Raw genomic sequence first — 20,172 nt, forward strand, 5'->3', positions numbered from 1 at the left:
TTTTGTGTGATTTTGTTGTCAGCACATTCAACTTTTATTCAGAACAAAGTATTCAATGAGAATATTTCATTCATTCAGATCTAGGATATGTTATTTGAGTGTTCCCTTTATTTTTTTGAGCAGTGTATATTTTTTATATATACACAAGACGATATAAACACAGCATTATATAAACAGTATAGTAAACAGCACATAACTAACATGTCAGGATAAAGTAAACTAGAAATAAAACATCATGGAGGGGGTAATTTATAGAAAATGGCCTCGTAAAAAGCTGTAATGACGTGAGCGGTGAGTGTTCTCAGAAATACTATTACAACAGTTTTATTACAAGAAAAACACTTTTTCAAGCATATCCTTTTAAAACAGTAGCGCTCAGGAGCATATGCAGGATTATGTAAAAGATACACAAGCATCCACATACACAGACACTTATATACACACATACAGTGCCTTAAAAAAGTATTCATACCCCGTGAACTTTTCCCCATTTTTTCATGTTATATCCACAAACTTAACAATATTTTATTGGATACACAAACAAAAAGTAGCAAGTATTTGTGAAGTGTAGAGGACATGATACATGGTTTGATACATATTTTAAAAATATAAATCTGAAAATTGTGAAGTGCACACGCTGAGTCTTTGGTGAGTTTTTTTTGCTTTACAAGTATTTTAGAAATACTTACTACAATGAGTTGATACATCACATATAAAACAAATAAAATATATTTAACTTTGTGTTTATAACATGAAAAAATGTGGACAAGTTCACGGGGGTATACAAGCTATGACACCCATTGGGGCATAGTTATCAGTTCTGTGTAATTCTTAGACTAGACAGTCTCAGGGTATGAGCACACAATGTATTTTTCAGGCAGATTCTGCATAAAAAAAAAATGCAAAAAAATGAACATAATGCACAGCAATGTCACACCGACTTGCTGTGCGTATGGTCCGTCTATTGTAACTTCTGTTAACTGTTTCAGGCTTCAAAAACTGAAGTGGCTAAAAGAAGTGACTGGTCCATTCTTCTGTCAGCAAGGCGACATTATGTGATATACTTTTTGGACACGTAGTTGGATGCACTGATGTGACCTATTAGAAAAGGGGGGGACGTGGCATGAATTTACCCAGAAATTATGTCAGAAATTGGTGTAAATTATTAGGACCAAAGTAAGCCAAATAATAGATGTAGCGTGTTCATTTGAATGAGGGTTAAAGAAGCCATGTTTTTTGTAACTCATACATCCCCTTTAATGTCATGAACAATTTAGGTTTCCATAAAGCTAATTGTATAGGTGGAAAGATGAATTCATGAGATGACTGTACCTGTAAAATTGTAGCATGCACCCGGTGATCGCCATCCCTCCTGGGACCTGGAAAGACATCCTTCCAATAAGGTTCATCTTGTCGCCGGTGTCCGGGTGGAAGGCAGAGTCATACAGCTTCTTGGCGTAATGGAGTTGTTCTGCACTGGTGCCGGGTGGAGTCACACCTGCTCTGAACACAGAATACACAGTCTAATCTGGTCTAAAGAGAATTATTTATACTCATAAATTAGTACTATGAGTAAATTAGGTGCACGTAGATGGAGCCTCTACATTTTACCCCCCCTAAGGAAGTGTAAGCAGCAATGACAACAAGAAGAAAGCCATGATAAAACTATGAAGTAAAGAAAAAAAAACACAAAAGCATTGAAATGTAACATATAAACAGAAGGTGGATGTAAGGCAGAGACATCAGGGAACCTATGGAGAAATTGCCTTTTTCTTCAGGTTTGTTACCATAAAGTGATGCAAGTTTAAGACACCTTCCTTGTAATACAGTGTATAGGACTAAAGGTACTGACTTAGTTGCCGAAAAGAGTAGACATGCTATACTAAACCATTGCCCATGAAGGTTCAGAGTGAACCGGTACCAAATTGCTAGTTTCTTGTTCATTGATTCCATTTTCAAGCAAGGAATGTACATACAGGGATTTTTTTGGAACAAATTTACAACCATTTTTTAGAATTTCTCTAAGGGTACTGTCAGTGGTTAACAATGATAGATGTTTTCGAACAACATTAATTACTTTATAATAATTGCTACGATATGTGGTGGAAAAGATCATTTCTTTAGAAAAATCTTTCCTGTCTGATTTTTTTGACTGGAGTAGATACTGATCTCTGCTTTTTTCATTAGCTTTTATTTCAGCTTTTTCAATAGGTTTTTGATTATAGCCCCTATGCTGTAGTCTCTTCTTAATATTATCACATTCTTCCTTATATATACTATCACCAGTACAACACCTTCGAGCTCTAATAAATTCCCCGGTGGGGATATTCCTGATTACATGTTGTGGGTGTTGACTGGAAGCATGCAAAATTAAATTTCCTGACATTTTTTTGCGGAAAAGCTGACAATCTCCACTCAGCTGTATATCCAGAAAGGAAATCGTATCCCTATGGTTATCTACTGTAAAAGACAGATTTAAATCATTATCATTAATGTAATCATTAAAACCAGGGACTAAATCATCTGATCCTTTCCACACTATCAAGATGTCATCTATAAAACGCAGATATTGTTCTATGCAATCTGAATAAGGGTTAGATTCAGTATAGATGAATTTGAACATCAGTTCATGTACAAATTAGCCAGGGATGGGGAGAATTTAGCTCCCATAGAATATCCCTGACACTGTACATAGAACTGGTGGGAGAATTTGTAGTAATTATTTTGAAGCAAAAATAGAGTGACATCCAGAATAAATTCTTTCATTACATCAGAATAATTGGAATATGTGTTTACTTGATCTGTCAATGCTTGCATAGCTAAACCATGTGGAACGCAAGAATATAATGTTTTTACATCACAAGTAATCCACATGAGATTTTCATCCCAGTTCTGATTTAGCATTACTGATAGTACATGTTTGCTGTCTTTCAAATAGCTAGGTGACGTAACTACCAAAGGTTGCAATCTCTCATCTAGCCAGGAACCTAGTCTTTCCAATAGTGAATCCACACCCGACACTATAGGCCTAAATGGTGGAGGAAAAAGCCCTTTATGAGTTTTTGGTAGGGCATGATAAATAGGAATTTTAGGATTTTCTGGTAATAGGAATTCTTTTTGTTTTAAATTAAGAATACCTACAGTAAATCTACCCCCTCTTGTAGAATTTTCCCCAATTTTTCCTCTATAGTTCGGGTTGGATCCCCATCAATTTTTCTGTATGAGTGGCTGTCATTTAGAATATTATTAACCTCTCTTACATATAGAGCCTTATCCAATATTACCACTGATCCCCCCTTATCAGCATTCTTCACTACAATGTTTGGGTTGTTTCGTATACTTTTTAGTGCATGAACAATCCAGTAGACTCGGCTAGCAAGTCTTAGTAGAGTCGCAGGTCTTTGTAGAGTCATATGTCTTCCAGTCATTTACTAGTTATATTTTTATGGAAAAAAAAACAACATAAAGACCAGTGAGTATGGATGTTTGTAATTAATAAGTCATGTCACACTAATTTAATTTCCTCCTGTAACAGAATCACTGACTGGGTGGATCAGGGAAACGCACTAGATATAGTATATCTTGACTTCAGCAAAGCATTTGACAAAGTATCTCATACCATCCTTATTGAATAAATGACCAACTATGGAATGGACAAGGCAACTATTAGGTGGATTCATAACTGGCTTAGTGATAGGACCCAAAGAGTGGTCATAAATAGTTGCACATCCAGTTGGAAAAATGTCTCAAGTGGGGTACCACAAGGCTCTGTCGTGGGCCCTGTGTTTTTCAACATCTTTATCAATGATTTAGATGAAAGAATTGAGGGTAAACTGATTAAATTTGCTGATGACACAAAGCTAGGAGGGATAGCTAACACTAGAGAAGAGAGAGGATTCAAAAAGACCTAAATAAACTGGAACTGTGGGAAGCAACTAACAGAATGGTTTTTAAACAGAGAAATGCAAAGTACTATATCTGGGCAAGAAAAATGAAAAAAGCATATACAAAATGGGAGAAATAGGGCTAAGCAACAACACATGTGAAATAGACTTGGGTATACTAATAGATCACAGACTGCACATGAGTCAACAGTGTGATGCAGCAGCAAAAAAGGCAAATACAATTCTGTGCTGCATTAACAGAAGCAGAGAGTCTAGATCACGTGAAATAATTATCCCCTTCTACTCCTCCTTGGTCAGACCTCATCTGGTATACTGTGTCCAGTTCTGGGCACCACATTTTAGAAAAGAAGAGCTACCAGGATGGTGAGCGAACTGCAAACTATGTCCTACGAGGAACGGTTAGAGGATTTGGGAATGTTTAGCTTGCAAAAGAGAAGACTGAGAGGAGACTTAATGGCTGTCTACAACTATCTCAAGGGCTGTCACAGTGTAGAGGGATCAGCTTTATTCTCATTTGCACAAAGAAAGACTAGAAACAATGGGATGAAACTTAATGGAAGGAGATACAGATTAGATATTAGAAAAGACTTTTTGACAGTGAGGGTGATCAATGAGTGGAACAGGCGGCCACGAGAGGTGGTGAGTTCCCCTTCAATGGACGTCTTCAAACAGAGGCTGGACAGACATCTGTCTGAGATGGTTTAGTGAATCCTGCACTGAGCAGGGGGTTGGACCAGATGACCCTGGAGGTCCCCTCCAACTCTAACATTCTATGATTTTATGTTAGCATTAGTAGTTTCATTAAATTAGTGATTTGTATAAAAGTAAACATTGCCCAACCAATGTGTGAAATTGAATAATGCCTGACCAAATCAATGGCCCTGACCAATGTGTGGACGTAAACAGCGTCTACCCTACAAAATGCTCTGCCAATGTTTTAGGTAAACTATTCCAGACCAATTCATCTCCCCCTGCTGCTCTTACATTTGTAATTGTGTATTGTTTCATGAACTTTTTTTGTTCAGAATAGTCACTATTTTTTCAGACATAAATCTTTCTCCACTAAAATAATTTCATCAACTTGCCATTTTTTTACAAAAAATGTTTTACAGTGTCACATATGTCTTGTATTGGTGCCCTAACACCTTGCATGGTTCATGCTTGTATGGTGGAAGCAAAGCTAAACTTTAGGATCCTGAAAAACGCAGCAAAAAAAAAAAAATCAGCAAAATATGCTTTTTGTCTGCAGCTTTTTTTACTGCCAAGAGATCAGGTTTTGGCTGGAGAAAAAAAGCAACGTGTGAATATAGCCTAAGAGTAAACGTGCATTGTTTACCAGACCAACCAATCACAGCTCAGATTTCATTACATTAATTGCTGTTGAAAAATGAAAGCTGCAGCGTGATTGGTTGTTTGAAGCATCAGTGCCAGTTTTCCTCTTAGACAGTTGTTAGAGGAGGCCCAGATTACAGCTGGTTTCTATGCCGCTCTAATATAATAATACGGTTTATATAATTTCTCTGTTAATATTGTTCTGCTTGATAAGGAGGTTTGTTGCAGCGTTTTAATTAGCTGAAAAGTGAATTTCTAGTTGAGAGAGAACCTCTTTAATGGATTTCACAGGAAAAAAAAAAAGCTGATCATTAAAATCTGACAGGTTTATTGATCTATCCCAGCACTAGAGATGTTTTGATACCCAGCTGTCCTTGTGTTGCCTAGCAACTCTCTACCTGCGTTTTCATTAACTCTAAAAAGTCAAGAACAAAATTCATTTCATACCAGTCGCTCCCACACGCTTTCCGTTTACAAGGCGTTCCCCTCCTTTGTTTTCAAGCAATTTGAAGACGTTGCGCTTTCATAATGTCGTATGCACAGAATATTTCCGTACAAATTACCCTTGTTACGCTGTAACCCTTCTGTAGCCAGGAGACTCCAACGCTCCTCCGTCCTCTTTAATTATTGTGTAGTCTACTTACAATTTTCCCATAACGAACAACATGTTTAATTTGGCTTTTCCTAATGGTATTCAATTTTAAAAGAATTTAATTATTTATTTATTTTTCAAAATGGACAGAAATAATAAAATATGTGATTTCCATTGTTTTATCAGCTATGAAAAGTATCCCAACAAATAAATCCATCAATTCTAAAGTAGTGATATTAAATACTTGAAATTTACCCAAACCAATAAAGCCCAAAAAAAAAAGAAAGTCCCTATGTTAGTATTAAAAAGATTGAATTTTCTTTACATTTTAGATAATATTTTTTTTACATTTTCATTATCACAGTCTATATTTAAAGAAAAAATGAACTAAAAACAATCTCACAATTTTCACACTGGCCATTAGACCTCATACTACCTGTTCTTTTCAGCAGCCTCATGAACACAAGCAGCAGTAAACTGGCTCTGACCCCATCGACTTTTTTTCTGGGAATGCTCTGATCTGGCTATAGGTCACTGTGAAGAGAGGCGGAGGTGAGCTGTGACCATCACCTAGATGTTACCTTTTATTGCAATGCTGTCTGTGGTGATAATGAGACTGCTGAAAAGTCTTCTACACTGAACAGGAAGTGTGAGTCTAGTATTAGCCTTAGTGGCCAGTGTGAAAATTGTGACACATTGAACATAAAACCCAATTTAAACATTAGGTCATTTTCTGATTAAATATTCAACATATTTCGATAAGTTATAGCCCCAATTTTATAAGCTTAATCGATGTGGGTCCCATGACCCCTACTGATCACTCAATCCAAGTGGCAGAAATACTCGGGTTATCCTCAAGTGCAAACGAGATATGGACTGAAAGGGCCTTATTAATAAAAATGTAAAAAAAAATATATATCTTTGTTTTGTTTTTGACAAAAAACAATAAGAACTCCCCTACCATTTTTTAAACGATACTGGTAAAATAAAAGGTGCATTGTGATTGGCTGTAATAGGCATCTAAGAAAGTTCTTGTTTTTGGACATTTTTGATAAATCTACTCCATCGTCTTTTTATTGAGCCTGTACACTACTCTACTTGTGCCCGACGATAAGCAAAGTTAGTTTGAACAATATGTAGGGATGTCAAGACCCAGTCTACCACCGATCAACACTTCTGAATAGGAAGAAAAAAATTGAAAAAAAGCCATCAGCTCACTAAATGTAGCATGAAATGTCCACAGATTCAGGGTAACACTGATGCACTTATCTTTCGGAGGAGTATCTACGAGTAGACAAAGGGGGGAAAAATGGAGATGTAGAATCCGCCAACGGAACTATAAAAATCCAAAGTTTATTTAAACTGCATTAAAAAATAGAGAAGTAAAAAAAGAATCAAAACATGTAACACCTTACGCTTTGGACAATAATGTCGTTACTCACAAAAATAGTGTGTAGAGAGTCCTGGAAAATACTAATTACCGGTATATTTACCAGGACTCTCTACACATTGTTTTTTAACTTCTTTATTTTTAATGTAGTTTAAATAAACTTTGGATTTTTATAGTTCCGGTGCCGGATTACACATCTCTATCTTTTCCCCACTTCCAAATAGGGTCTACAGTATTCCAAAAAATATTTAAACATTTTGTTATCGTTTAAATAACTGATGGTTTGAAAAGTTATTGCTAAGAATCTGACAATCATTTCCATCAGCATTATTCTCCCAGCCAGTGGAGAGGAATGTCATTGCGAGCTTTGCGATAAGTAGCTATGAGCAGCATTCATATTAACCGATCGTGACTGCAATAACAAGAATTCTTACAGCAAAGGGATCAATGATAGCTTTTTTCCAGTCTGTTTTATTCACACTGGCTGATTATTTGTCACGGTTTTACCGCGACAGACCAGAGTCAGAAAACCGCAGAGTCTGAGTTAACATACTCCTGCTTTGAATAGAAGCACTTCTCCCTCATATTAAATGGTGCTGGTTTCTTTCATCATTGCAGGAGTTAATCTGCTCAGAGTCGCTGCACCTACCTTCTTGAAGTTCTCAGCTGTGCAGCATTTGCCACTCCCCTCTCCTATATAGTCTTGCTCTGGCTATCTGGGATTGCCAGTGTTATGTCTTGTACAGCCTGGTGAGGAGTGGAGGTGTTGGTGTTCGGTAGAGGCGTTTAAGGAGAGTTGTTCTGTGACTGTTGCTTGGTGTTTTGGTTGTGTGCTTAGTCTCATCCTCTTCTATTTTTGCTTACCGTCCTAATCCCTTCGGTGTGCCCGCTGATGTCTGTGAGTGCATATTTTGTGTGTTTGGTATTTTCATTTGTCCCTGTATGTCATTCCTTGTTTGTCTGGTTTGTGTATATACACACACACACTATTTCTCCCCACTTCCCTGGGTGGGAGAGGGGACAGATAAGGGCTGATTCAGGAGAACAGCAAGGTACACGGCCCCAGCATCTTCGCCATCTGAAGTAACCTGGGGAACAGGGATAGATAGGGCGCCCCTAGTGTTAGGGACAGGGTAGGAGCCGTTGGTCCTGGGTTGTCAGACAAAAGCAACGTGACATTATTGGTACAATTGAAGACAAGGAACGGTTTTCAAGCATAGAAAGCGACATAAGCTGTGTGGAATGTGGGCATATTATTACCTGATAATAACAAATCTATTATCATAAACTCAATGGGAAAAGCAGCAGCAATGAAACCTATAGTTGTGCCATAGATGTAGGTTTCATATTAGGACTCTGGACAGCAGACATTTCACTCCTATTCAATATTGTACTGATATAATTTTGGATTCTTCTTCCTTCTTTTTAACTTTAAGCACTGGAATATGTATATATGTCAATGACATTCAAAGGGTATTAAAAATGTGTACAATTTTTAATAAGAAAAATAAAAAGTAATAAATCACTATTGCGGCGCAAATGTCGTATGCAAAGACACATGCAGCAATATTTGCCAATCCATATAGTTGCATAAGAATGCAGCAGTAATGACATTGCATGAGGTATGGCAACTATAAATTTTGTGTAGAGGATAGAAAGAAAAGAGGTTATCTCAAAGTGACAGCCAATTTTTTCACTTGGGTTGGAGAAAGGCAAGACAGGCCACATAAGAGATCTCCATAAATAGTGACAAACACCCTGAATCCAACTTTGCATATTGCTGCACGTTCACAAAACTTTTGACCCCCAATAATCACTAAAACAAAATGGTCAGAGCTGCTCTCCTCTGAGATGGATACTGGAGGCTCAAGGGTTCCTTTTGAACCAGTTTTCAGAGGATAGGGCAAAAAAGTGATCTGGAATTTGTGGCCAGTTGGCAACCTAGGAGGAGAGCTGCGCTCACCTTAGAATTTCTGCCCCTACTTTTATTGCAATCATTGTGGGTCTTTCCATCTGGACCACCATCAATCAAAACTTCTTACATGTCAAAACTTTTGTGCAGTTACAGTTTAAGTTATCATAACCTCAAAAATAAAAAGAAAGGCTTGTATGAATTCAATGCAAACTAATTTTAAAGGATTCAGTATCAAATATATTCTGTGAGTCTGTGAAATTACCTGCATGCTTCCACCAGCATTTTTGCTCTGTCCAGCTCTTGCTCTGATACAACCACTGTCCTGGGGTCTGTAATATTGAAGAAGTGCTTCAACCTCCCCATGAAAGTACTCTGGTCCCATCTTGGGGCATCAATGTTATATTTGGAAACGTCAACTTCCATATTTGTCAACCTGGTTAACTAAAAAATGAATAAAATATTACTAGGGACTCATATCTGCAAGAAGGTTCAGTCATTTATTCATTGCCCACTGCTAACAAGCCCATAATATCAAGGGACGAGCAATTTCATTTCCATTAGGGGGCACAAACACAATGCAATGGTGTTCTACGAAGTCAAAATGGAGTTTTACTGTATGGTTTTTATAAGATTTTAAAGGGAATCGGTCAGCAGGTCATATAATCTAATATCAGGATGATGCAGGGGTAGAGACCCGGATTCCGGGGATGTATCACAATTGCGCACCCAGTAAACTATCACAGTTTTCATTGCTGTAGATCTACCACAGCTTGGAATGCTGAGCAGTGTATAACCCCACCCACACCACTGATTCTGTGTACACTGTATATTGACATAAAGCTGCTAATCAAAGATGGGAGTGAGGTTGGACCAGGAGGCACGAGACACCTAGTCCTGTAGTGATAATTTCCTGCTGATAAAACACCTATTTCATTGAAACAGCAAAACACAGCCTACTAAGTGACATATCACTTAATTCAAGGTCTCTGGCCCTACATCAGACTGTTCTCACATTACATAGCAAAAACCTGCCTACAGATTCCCTTTAAAATGTTCCAACTGTAAATATCACAGAACCAAAAAGAATATAGAAAATGTAATTTGTGGCTCAACCACATGAAGCAGAATGGGTTACACAATACACTCAGATGATATTCAATTTCTAACTCCTGATGTGTGAAACGCAAGTCGGGTAGGCTGGGAACCTGGATCCCTCTTTACCTTGGTTGGTACCATGCATTTGACCACGTTTAACGTTTAATGTAATATCTATAGCTCTTTACTCTAAATGACACCAGTCATTACCCTATGCATTCTGTGTTTCAGCACTCTGATTTTCTCCTATACATTTACCGACTCCGACTGACTTTATTGTACTTGTACTTTATTAGAGACATGGTGTATTTTACTGGTGCCATTCACTGTTGATTACTGCACCTTTCTCTTACATGTGCTTGATTGATTTTCTTTGTTATGTACACGTTCACATGCCGTTCTGCATGGTGCCATCTTTTGGGTTTTTTTCCTGTTTCCCTACTTTGTATGGATTTTTTATACGGCATCTTAACATGTTTTATTAATCTCTCAATAAACATGCTCACTTTTGTATCATTAAAAGTTTATTTTTGTACTATTGTATGGGTTTAGTCATGCCTCTTTTTGCTATGGTTTCTATAACATGTTGCATGTGACCTTTTACATAAATCTAGGATTAGATATCGGTATTATCAAATGACATTCCATGTAGCACCATCATAAGATATCACTGTATCAGGGACATAACAGTTGTGCCCAGCTAGAAAACAAAAAACAAAACAGAGTTATGAGTTTCGAAATCCATTTCATAAGGGAATGATTTATTAAGACCGATACTGCATACACATAATGCACCAATCTCTCCCCTGATGTAGCTTAGGCCAAAAATAATGCCAGGTTGGGCATGTGCCAGACTGATCAACAGCATTTGACTCACAGCAGTGACCATTACTTACACGTCTGATGAAGGGTGTTATACCCAAAACATTACATATTTTTGTATTGACTGTGGTGTGATCAATGGGTAGGAAATATTCTCAATAAATTCTAATTAGGGTATGTTCACACTAGGCGTTTTTTTCAGCGATATTTTATGCAAATTTTCAGCTGCTTTTTACAGCACCAGCAAAGTCTGAGATTTCAGAAATCTCATGCACACACATTGATTTTTTTGTCATCAGTATTTTGTGCTTCGCATGTTTTTTTTGCACAATAGAGCAGGTCACTTCTTTCAGTGTTTTTTCACCCATTGAAAGTAATGGACAGTGACAACAACGCTGAAAAAACTCAGGCATCAGGTTTTGCTGCGTTTTTTTGCGCCAAGACCTGATGAAGTTGAATAGGTTTTTTTTATTCACTGAACTTTATCAGCATGCATAAAAAAACAAATGGACTGTGAAAAAAACGCAGCAAAAAAAAAACAAAAAACAAAAAAAACAAGCAAAACCTGCTTTTTGGAGGCAGAAACTTTACAGCCAAGAGATCAGATTTTGCTGCAGAGAAAAAAAACTCTGAAAAAATGCCTAGTGTGAACATAGCCTTAGGGTATGTTCACACTAGGCATTTTTTTCAGAGTTTTTTTTTCTGTAGCAAAACCTGATCTCTTGCCAGGAAGGTTTGTTCAAGATTTTGCTTGTTTGTAGCTGCGTTTTTTTCACTGTCCTTTTGTCTCTTTATGCATGTACATAAAGTTCAGTGAAAAAAAAAAATCATTCTATTTTATCAGGTTTTGGCACAAATACCGCTGAAAAAAACTGACACCTGCGTTTTTGGTGCAACGCTGAAAGAATTGACATGCTCTATTCCGCAAAATAACATGCAAAGCATAAAATCCTGATCAAACAAAAACCAAGGTGTGTGCATGAGATTTCTGGAATAAAACACAGCTGAAAATATGCATAAAAGAAACGCATAAAATTTTTTAAAAAAAAAAAAAGCTGAAAAAACGCATTGTGTGAACATTGCCTTAGGCTATGTGCCCAGGATGCAGAAAATTTCTGCAGCGTTTCTGCATCTCCCTTGCCAGAAAAAACGCATGCAGATTGTGCATGCGTTTTTCCTGCAGAATACACGCGGATTCACATGCGTATTCACATGCGTTTACGCATGCGGACTACAAGCACTTTCCAGGCGATGTCAAGCACTTTCCAAGTGATGCTAACTAGGTCAACACTATATAAATCCATGCAAACAGCATGGATTTATATAGTGTGACCGTAAAAAATAAAACTATACTTACCCCCGATCCCCCGCCGCGTGTGCTGTCGCGCTCGTCCTGGCTTCTTCCGGGTTGCCGGCACATCGCGAGACAGCCTGCGGTCACATGACCGCGACGTCATCTCAGGTCCTGGAAGATAAGCGCTGCCGGCCGGCTCGCGAGTAGGTAAATATAAACTTTATTTATTATTTTATTCTTTTTTTCACAGGTACAATGGTACCCAGGTTTGGATGTCTCCTCTCCTCCAGACCTGGGTACCATTCGCAAATGTACAGACACGGATTATGTGCGTCTCAATGCAAGTCAATGGCGGCCATTCCGCTGCGCTTCCGCAAAATTAATGAACATGCTGTGGATTTATGAGCGCCGCAGAAACGCTGCGGAAAAATCTGCAGCATGTGCATTGACATTGCGGAATGCCATTGGGGGACTATGGGGTGCGGATTACCAAGCGTTTTTGATGCGTTTCCGCTGCGGAATTTCCGCAGTGGAAACGCATGAAAAACGCACCGTGGGCACGCAGCCTTAAGCATCTCCATTTGCCTTTTGCGGTGCAGCTCCTTCCTTCTATGTATTACTCCTAAATGGTTGTCCAGAACTTAATACCGGATGAGCTATCTGTAGGACAGGTTAACAATAAGCAATCAGTAGGGGTCCATCAGGCGTCCCCACTGATCAGCTGAAATCTTCTTGGACAGGGGCTGGATCTAAGCGATGTACAGGATACACTGCAGATCTGTACATTGCTTAGCGGCTGATGAGGAGAACTGCTGTTTACCTCCCATTCAAGTGAATATTCAGCATGGAAAAAAAATCAACAATTCTTGAAGCATTTCTGCCTGAGAAAAGCTCCAAATTTTACCACTTACCGTATTTTGCGGATAAGACGCACCAAATTATAAAATGCACCCCAAATTTGGGGTGGAGAATAGAATTTTTTATTTTTTTTAATAAAATGGTGGTCCGCCTCATAATCCGTTTGAACAGTAGCTTATCTGGGGTGCGGCGGCGGTGGAGCGGGATCACAGGAGCCAGGGTCGGTGATGGTGTAGAACGAGCAAAAAAGCTTGTAAAAGAACTTCAACATGACGTTTCAAGGATGGAGCGAGACTGCCATCTACTGGCCAGAGACAGTCAAGCGGAACCAAAATATACAAAGGAAGTTGCAGGGAGGGCAGATTCAGAGGCTGGACCCGATCAGGTGACTTCCAGGAAGGAGTTCAGAGAGATAAGAGGCCAGCGCGCCAAACCTGAGGGGTCTTTGGCGCCAAGCAGCAGATGTGCTCCCAGCGTCCTGAGAAACCCCGCGTGACAGGCCAAATCCAGAGGCCTGAGAGGTGCTCCAGCCGGGCACCGGTAAAAGAGCTCCGGATCCCTCACAGTTGTGACTCGAGTGCTGTGCCTGCTGAGTATACTAGGAACCTGATCGCGGTGCTGAGTGAGTTCGCGGAACCCGACGTCGGCCGCCGACAGACGAGGCCTGGACCCCCCTATCCAAGGCTCGAGAGACTGCCCCCAACAGCCAAGCAGAGAGGAGCTCCATACGTGAGCAGGGCCGTCACTTCCACTGCTCACCCACCGTACCGGGGACAATTGGGTTTAAGTACTCAGGTTGGGAGGGGGACGGTTGGGGCTAAAGTAGCACAACGTGATTTAATTTAATTCATCCGGAAAGAGACTCACGGCCTAGCGGGAACAACCGGTGACCCCCGCTAGGGCCAAATTCACGGTTAAAGAACTTGTGTGGTGCTTCTCATGCTTGAGGGCATCACCTTACTTTAAGAGACTGCGCCTTATTTTAAGAGACTGCACCTTACTTTGAGAAATTTCGTATTTTTCTGATATTTCAAACCACTGTTCATTACCCTTGTTGCTAATCCCTTGTTTCAGTATACCTGTTGTATAAAACTGTTTACAAACATCTCTGACTGTTCTCGCCTTGTGTCTCTGTGCGTTGCATTCCGGTACCTGCATTACATTTGGCGTAGTCGGCAGGATGCAACATTCAGACGCAGAGATGGCGGATCAGTCTGTGGCTGGGTCCGGCCGGAGCCATATACCCCTGGGGGCTATGCTCAGCCATCTTCCCAAGTTTACAGGGGATGGCATGTCACTTTGGGACTGGGCAGAAAGACTGAGAAGTATGCTACGTATGTATCCCCTTGACCCTCTAGCCCAGGCGGAGCTGGCCCTCCTAACCCTTGATGGAGAGGCCCGACAGACTGTGATGTACTGCCCACCTGGGGACCGTGACACCGTGGATAAAGTGATAAAAATTCTAGAGGACATGCACGGTGACACTACAGATTTGGGACACTTGACCTTACGGTTGTTTCAGCGGGTCCAAGGGGAAAATGAGACAGTAAATCAGTATGTTAATGCATTACAGGAAGTGACGGCCCATATCACTAAGAAAACTCGAGATGGGAACCGAGGACTGGGACCATTGGATGAGGTGTTGCGTGACCAACTGATTGCTGGCTTGAAAGACCCTTCCCTGAGGCAGATCCTGAAGGAGCGGCTGCGATTGAGCCCTGATATGGGCTTCCTGGAGGTAGGGGCTGAAGCTAGAGTCCTGGAGAGAGAGAAGTTCCTGTTCTCAAAGCCACAGTTAGAAGTCATGAGGCAATTGCTCCTGGATTCACCAACCAAGAGCCTGATTGGGTACGGGAAATATGTCAGGAAATTCGAGACATTCGGGGTGAGCTGAATTCTATTAGGAAGACTCCTACTGCCCCCTTGCCGACGGACCGTACTGCTCAACGCGGACGGAGACCAGAACGAGAAAGACGTTCCTATCCGGCCCCAGCACGACATGTACCCGACCTATCGGCAGAACGAGGACCGGAGTGCTGGACCTGGGGAGGTAGGGGGCATATCTCCAAAGACTGTCCCAACCGAGAAAGGAGGAGGAGGGGACAGCCGTTAAACTAAAATGCCCCACGGTTGTGGAGCATACCGTGGGGTCTCGAGCTTCAGAGAGTAGAAGAGGGAGCTCTGAAGACATTGTCTCCGAGAGGCCCATTATCTGGGCTGAATTCAATGGGCAGCGGATCCGCTGTTTGATGGACACCGGGTCTCAAGTGACCACTATGCCTGAGACGTACTTCCAAAGTCACTTTCCTGAAGTCGCTCGTTCCTGCCGGGAACCCACTGTCAAACTGGTGGCGGCTAATCAACTACCTATCCCAGTAGCGGGAATAGTATGGATGTCCGTGCGGGCATGTGGAAAGGACCTCGGTCGAAAAGGGATTGTACTGACCACCGGGCCCGGAGGCAATGGGCCCATTGTAACCCTGGGCATGAATGTGCTGAAAGAAGTCGGACAGTTCCTGGCTGAGGGCTGTAGCAAAAACAACTGGACCCACGCCACTCGGGACCCAGCTAACAAGAGAGTGTTCCAGCACCTCGTGCGGGTCAGTCAGATTCAAAAGTTGCCCACTACCTCCCAGTACCTTGGTAAGGTATCGATACCGCCCGAAGCCACAATGACACTGCCGGTGGGACAGACTGTACTCACTTTGCCGGTGCTGGCACATGTGTCCTTAGAGGGCGTGGACATTCAAGTTGAACCAATGGAGGGAGAAGAAGCGCCCTCTGGACTCCTGATTGCTCGAACTCTGGCCACCGTGCGGCACGGTCGAGTACCCGTGCGCTGCATCAATTTAAGTGGCACCAGTTTACAGTTGTTGCCCCGACAAGAGGTGGCGCGAGTGTGCGTAATGCCGGAGGCCCTTACTAGAGCTGACGCTATAGGGCTGGCACCTGTGGAAGGAAAACCATGGACCCTAGAGGTGTCCCTCAATAGCCAGGAACATGGAAGGGAACCATTGGCTGGACGCCACCTCCTGGAAGAAATGGAAGCTAACCTGACTGAGTTTTCTGCTGGACAAGTAAGGCAGATCGAACAACTTCTACAGCGATATCAGGGAGTGTTTGCACAGCATGAAGATGATTTTGGGTGCACTCGGGACATTCAGCATGAAATACCCACCGGAAATACTGCTCCCATCCGAGAGAGATATCGGCAGATCCCGCCTCAAATGTACCAGGAGGTGAAAGAGCTGTTGGCCCACATGTTGCGGAACGGTGTGATCCGTGAAAGCCAGAGCCCCTGGGCGGCTCCGATCGTGCTGGTCCGAAAGAAGGACGGTACCCTGAGATTCTGCGTAGACTATCGGAAGCTGAATGCCTGTACAGTACGGGACTCCTATCCACTCCCCTGAATCGAAGACTATCTATCTGCACTAGGGAGCGCCAAATTCTTCTCCTCCCTCGACCTGGCCAGTGGCTATTGGCAGGTCCCAGTAGCTGAGAAGGATCGTCCGAAGACAGCTTTTGTTCTCCCTATGGGCCTGTTTGAGTTCAATCGAATGGCGTTCGGACTAACAAATGCGCCAGGAACCTTCCAATGGCTGATGGAGAGATGCTTGGGGGACCTCAACTTTGAAGCCACTTTAATATATCTGGACGATATAATTATCTATTCCGCAACGTTTGAGGATCATCTCCGCCGATTGGAACAAGTGTTAGAACGGCTACAAAGGCACGGCCTGAAAATTAAGCCTCGTAAGTGTCGTCTCTTCAAACGAGAAATTGAATATCTGGGGCACACTGTGTCCAGTGCAGGGGTGCACCCCACTGCGGAGAAAGTAGCTGCCGTGCAGAAGTGGCCCACGCCCGCCAATCTAAGGGAACTAAGGGCATTCCTGGGGCTCGCTGGATACTACCGCAGATTCATTAAAGATTTCGCTAAGATTGCGAACCCGCTCAATGAATTGCTGAGAGGAACAGCCGGGGGAGCCAAGCGGCAGCCCATTCAGTGGGGCCCACGACAAGAAGAGGCATTCCGAGCATTGAAAATGGCGCTAACAGATGCCCCGATTCTGGCCTACGCTGACTTTTCGCAGCCGTTCATGTTGTACACTGATGGAAGCTTGCATTGGCTGGGAGCAGTGCTGGCTCAAGTACAAGGAGGGAAAGAGCGAGTGATCGCGTATGCCAGCAGGTCACTCCGAGATACGGAGAAGAATCCGGACAACTACAGTTCGTTTAAGCTGGAGCTACGGGCACTGGTGTGGGCCATGACCGAGAAGTTTACTGAGTACCTGTCAGGGTCAGAAGTGCAAGTGCGGACAGATAACAACCCTTTGGCCCACTTGGAGAACGCCAAACTGGGCGCGTTAGAACAGAATCGGGTCGCAAGGATGTCCAAATTCCAGTATAAAATCGCCTATCGGTCCAAGGCCCTGAACACACATGCAGATGCCCTGTCCCGGGTCACTCAGGCGGGGCCAAAGAAGGACAGAGATGAGGAGCTCGAAGGCGACGAGATCCCGGATTTCAGCCAGTTCGCCGCTGCTGTGGTCGACGCCCAAGAGACCAGAGGGGAGCCGAGGCCAACTCAGATTCTGGGCCGTTCAAGAGACGAATGGATACATCTGCAGAAATCCGACCCGGAGCTAGCAAAGTTGAGAGAATGGGTCGCCCTTAATCAGAGACCCGACCAGGAAACCAGAGCCGCTTCACTTCCAACTACCCTACAAATCCTAGGCCAGTGGGAGAGGCTCCTCCTGAAGGACGGCTTGCTAAGCCGAAGAATCCAGCTGCCTCGAGAGTTTGATGTTACCTGGCAAGTGGTAGTTCCAGGAGCGCTAGTAACACAGCTAGCCTAAGAAGCTCATAGAAGAGGTGCTCACTTCGGAGTAGAAAAGACCTTCCGGTGGTTGCAACGGCTGGTGTATTGGCCTCAACTGCGACAAGAAGTCGAGGGGGGTCTGCCGAACATGTCGCCAGTGTGAGTTGAACAAGCCCCCGGAGCAAAGAACTCCCATTCAGACCATCCAAACTTCTGCCCCCTTGGAAGTCTTGATGATTGACTACTTGATGGTAGGAACTTCATACAACGGTTATGGACACTGCTTAGTCATGACTGATCACTTCACCAAGTTTGCAGTAGTGACGCCCACTAAAGATCAGACGGCAGAAGCCGCAGCCAAGGCCATCTGTCAAGATTTCATCCGGATTTATGGGTGCCCGAAGCGAATACATTCTGACCAGGGGGCCTGCTTCCAAGGACGAGTGATGGATGAGCTATACCGCATCTATGGGATCGAGAGTTTCCGGACAACGCCCTACCACCCGCAAGGGAACGGTGCATGCGAGCGCTTTAACCGAACCCTGTTGCAAATGTTGCGAACACTGGAAGCGGACAAAAAGATGAAGTGGCCCGAATTCGTGTCCGAGCTGGTGTGGGTGTATAATAATCGAGTTCATGCAACCACCGGCTACACCCCCTACATGTTGCTGTTTGGAAGAAGTGGCCGAGAAATCACCGAACTGGAGCTAGACTCAGAAGACCCCGGTCCGGGCAGTAGCCCAAGTACCTGGATTCGAGAACACCAGCGTCGACTCCATACCGTGAGAAGACTGGTTGCTCAGAAGTTTCAGGAAGTAGAGCATGCAGTTCGGCCCCCGACCACAGGTGGATCGCTTCAGCCAGGAGACCGAGTGCTGGTGAGGGCTAAACGATTTGGGAGTAAGCTGGACCATCGTTGGGAGGCAATACCATATCGGGTGGTGAAGAAGGTTCACCCAGACAACACCGTCTACGAGGTTAGGCCCGAAGGAGATGACGCCGCGACATCCAGGGTGTTGCACCGTAATATGTTGCAACCTTGCTCCTCTGAAGCAGAAGTCTGTAACAGGGCTGGGCCCTCAGACGTGTTGGCTGAAGTGCCACATACAGGAACCTTGGGGGATGAAGAAGGGTGGGCCACAATGCAGTTGGGCCCGTCAGAACAGTTGGTGCCACTCCCGAGTGGAAGTCAGAATGAGTCAGGAAATGATTTGCAATCCCCAGTAGTTGATTCCTCGGATCTCCCGGAGTCTCCTCCGCAAGAAGAGCCCCGCAGAACTGAGCGGGCTAATGCCGGAATTCCTCCTAACCGGTATGCTCAGGAAGAGTTTATCTGGTCTCGAATCCAACAGAAAACGCAGGAGTGTGCCCAACTCCTGTCTGAGCTTGCACTGCCTGGAAGGAGACATCAATTCTGCGAGGAGTCCACTCGCCTGAGGACTGGCGAGCAAAAAGGAGGGAGGAATGTAGAATGAGCAAAAAAGCTTGTAAAAGAACTTCAACATGACGTTTCAAGGATGGAGCGAGACTGCCATCTACGGGCCAGAGACAGTCAAGCGGAACCAAAATATACAAAGGAAGTTGCAGGGAGGGCAGATTCAGAGGCTGGACCCGATCAGGTGACTTCCAGGAAGGAGTTCAGAGAGATAAGAGGCCAGCGCGCCAAACGTGAGGGGTCTTTGGCGCCAAGCAGCAGACGTGCTCCCTGCGTCCTGAGAAACCCCGCGTGACAGGCCAAATCCAGAGGCCTGAGAGGTGCTCCAGCCGGGCACCGGTAAAAGAGCTCCGGATCCCTCACAGTTGTGACTCGAGTGCTGTGCCTGCTGAGGATACTAGGAACCTGATCGCGGTGCTGAGTGAGTTCGCGGAACCCGACGTCGGCCGCCGACAGACGAGGCCTGGACCCCCCTATCCAAGGCTCGAGAGACTGCCCCCAACAGCCAAGCAGAGAGGAGCTGCATACGTGAGCAGGGCCGTCACTTCCACTGCTCACCCACGGTACCGGGGACAATTGGGTTTAAGTACTCAGGTTGGGAGGGGGACGGTTGGGGCTAAAGTAGCACAACGTGATTTAATTTAATTCATCCGGAAAGAGACTCACGGCCTAGCGGGAATAACCGGTGACCCCCGCTAGGGCCAAATTCACG

General features: G+C 43.4%; 1 protein-coding gene across 1 annotated transcript in view; it reads right to left on the minus strand.

Moving 5' to 3' along the window:
* Positions 1 to 20,172, minus strand: part of SFXN2 (sideroflexin 2) — a 91,057-nt gene that overhangs the window by 65,003 nt on the left and 5,882 nt on the right. Inside the window, exons 2-3 of the mRNA XM_073685322.1 lie at positions 9,397 to 9,575; positions 1,333 to 1,503 (exon numbers count right to left, since the gene is read on the minus strand). Of these exons, the coding sequence (XP_073541423.1) occupies positions 1,333 to 1,503; positions 9,397 to 9,557 (332 nt within the window). The 5' untranslated portion in view covers positions 9,558 to 9,575. The remainder of the gene's footprint in view (positions 1 to 1,332; positions 1,504 to 9,396; positions 9,576 to 20,172) is intronic.

This window comes from Phyllobates terribilis, unplaced genomic scaffold (genome assembly GCF_046119375.1).
Source record: "Phyllobates terribilis strain yellow unplaced genomic scaffold, ASM4611937v1 Scaffold_5__5_contigs__length_657084704, whole genome shotgun sequence".
In the NCBI taxonomy this organism is placed as follows: domain Eukaryota; kingdom Metazoa; phylum Chordata; class Amphibia; order Anura; family Dendrobatidae; genus Phyllobates; species Phyllobates terribilis.